The sequence below is a fragment of the Megascapheus bottae genome, chromosome 13 (assembly GCF_031878675.1).
Source record: "Megascapheus bottae isolate mThoBot1 chromosome 13, mThoBot2.hap1, whole genome shotgun sequence".
In the NCBI taxonomy this organism is placed as follows: Eukaryota; Metazoa; Chordata; class Mammalia; order Rodentia; family Geomyidae; genus Megascapheus; species Megascapheus bottae.
Window position 1 is genome coordinate 58,979,161 of NC_143521.1, and position 6,000 is coordinate 58,985,160.

At 61.3% G+C, this 6,000-nt stretch overlaps 1 protein-coding gene across 4 annotated transcripts in view; it reads right to left on the reverse strand.

The window, feature by feature from the left end:
- Positions 1-2,600, reverse strand: part of Rgs12 (regulator of G protein signaling 12) — a 57,253-nt gene extending 54,653 nt beyond the window's left edge. For all 4 annotated transcript variants that reach the window (XM_090343886.1, XM_090343883.1, XM_090343887.1 and 1 more), the window contains exon 1: positions 668-2,600. In XM_090343886.1, coding sequence (XP_090200012.1) covers positions 668-2,542 — 1,875 coding nt within the window. In that variant the 5' untranslated portion in view covers positions 2,543-2,600. The remainder of the gene's footprint in view (positions 1-667) is intronic.
- Between the last annotated feature and the right edge of the window lie 3,400 nt (positions 2,601-6,000).

The window sequence follows — 6,000 nt, forward strand, 5'->3', positions numbered from 1 at the left end:
GGGAGAGGACCAGGCGTGGGGCGGATGCTGTGGCGGAGGGCCGCTAACAAGGGTGAATATGATCTCCTGCATAGAAACAGAACTGTGAAATCTGCTGAAATTGTGTTAGGAAGTGGGGAAGAGGGGAAGGAGGAGGAGGGAGGGGGAGGCTGGTCGGAATACACTGTCCACACCAGTGAAATGTCACATGAAATCTAACATAGCTAATATATGCTAGCAATTTCTCAAGAACCGCAATGTACACAAGCTCAGAAAACTTACTTTATCCACCACCTTCCCAAGAACCATTTCATGGGAATAGAGCTAAACTCCACCACCCTCCCTCCAAAGAGCACAGGATCCCTAGCGCACACTGCCTGCTGCTACGTGGGGGTTTTCTCACGTTTTCATCTCTCACGCTCCAAACTCCACAGAACTAGGCTCTCTGGTGCTGCCCTGAGCCAGCATGCAGGGCCCTGGGTTAGCTCAGCGCCCAGGCTGGCCCAGCCAGCCTCCAGAAGGCTGGAAGCACACATGCGCGGTAGGCCACGCCCCCAAGTGAGCCAACATAGGGCTTCACCAATCCCACTTCGGTCCCTGGGCTAGGGAGATGTCCCCCACTGTGGCAGAAGGTGGGGGGTCAGGAGGCACTGCCGTCTCCAGCTATGGGTCCTCAACCAAGACTCACCTTCTTGTCCTCCTTGGTCTTTCGAACATTCCAGTGAGGCCCGAAAATGTTCTGCATCCCAAAGGCCTTCCTGGACCAGTCCCTGTCGCGGGCCCTGGGCTGGGCCTGCGAGAGGCTGCCCTCCACCCGGTATCGGTCTGCGGGGATCTTGCTCATGGGGGGGGGCAGCGTGCCACAGTTCACGCTGGACCACCCGTCAGTGGAGTCTGTGTAGGACTCCTGGTCGCTGGCGTGGCCGCACGGCCACTCCTGGAACATGTGCACCGGGAGCCACCTCTGGTTGAAACCGCCCTGCTTGGACGGGGGCACGGAGCCCCGCAGAGCGGCAGGGCCCCCCTCCACGTGGGAGGTCAGTCCTGAGTGCTTAGCTGAGTCTCGGAACCTGTCGGCCTGGACACTGGTCTCCAGGGGGGAGCCCACCTCGGGGTCTTGGCAGAAGGCCCCGTTCCAGGACGCACCCCAGGGCTGGGGGCTCCTGGCACCTGCTCCCTCCCACGAGGGGCCGCCGCAGCCCTGGCTGTGCCTGTTGGAGCTCCCTCCCAGGTCCACCACGAGCACCCGGCTGCTCTTCTCCTCCTGGGTGAAGTTCCCGATGCCACTGTCACTGTTGCTGCTGGTGCTGGTGTTCTGGTGGGGGTCGGCGTCCCCCTCCAGGAAGGCCCGGGCCCGCACGCCCTCGATGGCCTCGCCCATGTCTCGGTAGAGGACGGAGATGAACTGCAGCACGGGCAGGGAGGACGCGGGGAACTCCAGGCAGCCTCCGGTGTCGGGGTCGGCTGTGCAAGCGAACCCGAAGCGCCGGGCAATGCCCTGGTGGATCTTGTGGTGGAACAGGTCAGGGTCCACCATGAACACGTGGCAGGACGTGCGCAAGGCCCCCTCGTCCTCCTGCGCCAGGCTCCGGTCGTCGCTGGTCTGCATGGTCACCAGCCCAAAGAAGCGCCGGTCATCCGGGCACACGGCACTGAAGGCCAGCTTCCCGGCGGGGTACTCAGCCACCACGCCGGCCTTGTCCGTGCACAGCTGCACCCGGTCGTGCATGACCTTCAGCGTCACCAGCGAGTGGATCTTCTGCTCTGCCCGCAGGCGCCGCATGCAGCCGCGGATGGCCTGCAAGCTGTCGTACTCCAAGTTGGAGCTCGTGGAAGGGAGCTCGATGGAGCCCAGATAGCCCACCACCATGGCCACGTTTAAGATGCTGGCGTCTAGTCCAAAGGCGTCGTGCCCGTGACTTTCCGGCCCCACACCGAACACCGGGTCGTCGCTGGTGACCTTCGGTATTTCCTCCTTGGAAAGCGAGCCGGGCCGTGGGGCGCTCAGGCCGTCCTGGCCGGCGTCCAGCCTCACGGCAGCAGACTCTGACCGGGACCGCTGCTTCAGCTTGGCGGGCTCGGAACTGCTGGCACGAAGACCGGGATTGTCAAACATCATGTGGAAAATGCCCCCTGACTGCACTTCCTCCACCACCCTCTCTGCCCGGTTGATGCCCAGGGCTTTGGAGTCGAGCTTGGGCCTCAGCCAGCCTCTGCCATCGTGGAGCCCCCCGTCGTCGTCGCTGGAGCAGGACTCGGCGTGGCCCGGGCCCTCCCCGACGACCATGTGCAGGACCCCGGCGCACTTCCCAATCAGCTTCACCACGTCCTCGTGGGAGGCCTTCTTCACGTTGATGTCGTTGATGGCCAATATCTGGTCCCCGGCGCGGAGGCCCACAAAATCTGCAGGGCTGCCCCTCATGACACAGCTGAGCGCGCAGGGCGCCTGTCCCGAGAGGCTGAACCCGTAGCCCGCTCTGCTTCGGGCCACCTCCACGCTGCGCACCCGCCTCCCCTGCTCCCCAGCCCGGAGTTCCGGGGAGACAGCCAGGGCGGGGCGCATGTCGCATCATCCCAGGGGACCGTGCTTCCACGAGCGGAGCACGCAGGGCCGCACGGCTCTTCCCTCCAGTGATGGCCTAGGGAAGACAAACGAACGGCAGGTCATTAACAATGCCACAGTCCTACGGCTCACACCACAGTGACAGGAGGCAGTCTGCGTGCCAGGAATCCTGGGGGCAGGCCAGGAACCCTCCTGAGCAGGCAGAAAGCACCTCCAGGTTGCGGGGACCCCCCTCCCCACCCCCGGGACTACATAGTGGGGTGTGGCCAGATGGAAAGAGGCCCCCAGCACTAGCTCCCCTGCGGGCCTCACGTGTCTGGCGAGCCCTGTGGCACAGACTCCTGCCAGGTTGAGCCAGAGACCCTGGTTTGCCCCATCCAACCTACATTAAGCACAAGGCCCCTCACCGTACATCATCTCACATCCCGTGACCTCCCACAATTAATTTGTTCTGGACAAAGTGCTGTGTGAAGAAGACACATTAGTTTGAAATGAATCCATCCATAAAACCCCAGAGGTCACCCAACAGAAAAGGTTAAAAACAGCGACCAAAGCAAGCCACAGAACACAACATTAATTATTCTGGGGCTGTCACTGAAAGCAGGCCTGGGCACAGAGGCACTGGCCTCAGTGAGGGACGTGGTGGCATCTGCAGAGGAGTTGCTTGAATGCAGGCTGCGTTCCCCAGGTGGAGCGCAGGGCAGATGCCACATCCAGGGTGGGCTGCACAGGCACCCCTGCCTGGCTCATACCAAGTCCAGACCCCAGAGGCTTTCACAGCCAGCTTCTTCCTGAGGCAGAGCGGGGTCACCTCAGCCACATGTTCTGCATGGCCAATCATACGGCGGGCACCTTCCCCCTCTGGGCGCCCCCGCCCAGCTCCACACACAGGCAGGCCTCCCTGCACATGGCTGGGCCACTGAGAGAACTCTGCTTCACATGTTCAAAACAGTGTGGTCTCTGGTTGGGCTGAGAAGACCCAAAATAAAACCGTGCATTTTTTGTGTGTGTGCTTGAACTCAGGGCCTGAGCCCTGTCCTTGGGCTTTCTCAAGCCTCAGCACCACTTCCAGCTTTTCTTTGCAGTTTCCAGCAACAAACTCATAGGACACAGGGGCTAAAGGGCTCAAGGCAACAAGCAGGGCGCCTTCCCTCCCCAAAGGGTTTGGGTGCTGAGACCACGAGCACAAGGCATCTGAGTAACTTTGAGCAACAAACCCCTTATTAATGAAGTGTTATGTGACATACTATCTAAGTGCTTCTAAGACTCATTTCATTATTCGTAAGTAAAAATGGACAAGCTGGGCGAGGTCCCGAGCTCAATCACCGGCACTGCAAAAGAAAGGGAAAAAAGTGTACGTCAGCACGTACACAAGTGTGTGCGCATGCGTATGAGAGCCGATGCGCTACATGCATAGATGGATGCATTAAATGTATATATTGCAATTCACATTGTGTATACCTATTCTGGTACTGATATGTATTGTTATTTTTTGGCAGTGCTGGAGCTTGAACTCAGGGCCTTGCGGTTGCTGGACAGTCACTCTACCACAGAGCTATGCCCACAGCCCTTGCTGGCTCTACCTATTCTTCAAATGGGGTCTCGGGTGTTGTCCGGGGGCCAGCCTCAGTCACACTCTTCTTAAATACATCTCCTGTGGAGCTGGGATGACAGGCTGGCAAGAACATGCCCAGCAAACGCGTCCACACTGCACCTGGCACAGGCGCTGCCTCACAGCCTTGTCACTGGGGGTGTGGGGAGCTGGACTGTGCACTCCAGAGCTTCTCATCCTCACCCCCAGACCCAGGCTCACCCCTCACAGGGGCTTTGCAGAGGAGACCACGCGAGGGATCCAAAGATGAGGAGAAAATGCTGATTAGGCCTGGGGGCAGGGGTGACAGGAGGTCAGCCAGGCAGGGCCTGAGCCAGGGGATGGAGGCAGCAGGACCCAGAAAGACCCAGCCCCGTGTACATGGACTTCAGCCTGATGGGGGGACCAGCAGAAAAGGCACCGAGACCCAGAACACTGCAAGGGTGTATGGCCTTTGGAGAGAGGAAGGGAGCCCAGGGCCTGCAGGCAGAGCAGAGGCAAGAGCTCCAAGCCCAGGCTGATGCCAGTGTTGACCTGCAGACTCCAGGGTCAGTATGGCTCTGCCACTGACCAATGGGAGGCCTCCCGTGTCTCCACCACATCACAGGGCCAGCAGAGCAGACAAGCCCCCGTCTACCACAGCCCCCAGCTCAGCTCAGCCCTCAACACAGATGCCACCAAGCCTCCTTCTCCATCTGGGCCCACACCCAGCAGACCCTGACCACCTCTGGCCCTCTTCTGCAGCCAGCACACCCACCACTACAGGGAATGCCAACCTGGCACCATGCACACCCAGGAAGATGAGCAGTGGTGCCCCGGGACACACCCCACCATGACAAGCGTGGCCTGATCCTGGCCTCCCATCCTCTGGGTCAGCCTCTCACCTCCTGACCCATCCTCTGGCCCCCTGGTCCCATCAGACCTGGACCTGCCCTCAGACCTTTTGGGGCACAATGGTAAAGGCAGGCTCCCGCAGGCTCCTCCAACCCCTCCAGGCTCCTCCAATCTCCCCTAGGCTCCCTCAGGCTCCTCTAACCCCCTCCCCAGGCTCCTCCAACCCCCCCCCAGACTCCCCCAGACTCCTCCAACCTCCCCCAGGCTCCTGCAGGCTCCTCTGACAATCCCAGGCTCCCTAGGCTCCCTCGGGCTCCTCCAACCTCCCCCAGGCTCCTGCAGGCTCCTCCAACCTCCCCCAGGCTCCTCCAACCCCCCCCCCCCGCTCCCTCAGGCTCCTCCAACCCCCCCAGGTTCCCCCAGGCTCCTCCAACCCCCCCAGGCTCCCCCAGGCTTCTCCAACCCCCCCCAGGCTCCCTCAGGCTCCTCCAACCCCCCCAGGTTCCCCCAGGCTCCTCCAACCCCCCCAGGCTCCCCCAGGCTTCTCCAACCCCCCCCCAGGCTCCCCCAGGCTTCTCCAACCCCCCCCCCAGGCTCCCTCAGGCTCCTACAACCCCCCCAGGTTCCCCCAGGCTCCTCCAACCCCCCCAGGATCCCCCAGGCTTCTCCAACCCCCCCCCAGGCTCCCTCAGGCTCCTCCAACCCCCCCAGGTTCCCCCAGGCTCCTCCAACCCCCCCAGGCTCCTCCAACTCCCCCCCCCCCCCGCCAGGCTCCCGTAGGCTCTGCCAGGCCCTTGAGTCACCAGACCCCTTCTAAGCCATTTCATTGCCACCCATAGACAGTGCCTCGCACACTTTTATCCATGACACAGGCACAAGCACCTAGTGTGACAAGCTTTGTCTCCAACCTCCCAAGCCCCAGGTCCTTAACCAAGGAGTCTCAACAGCAGAAAAAGACCTGCTGGGGTCACTAAATCAAGCAATGAGGCCCCAACAAGAGGAACATAGTCCCTGCCTGTCCCCAGAGGCAAGA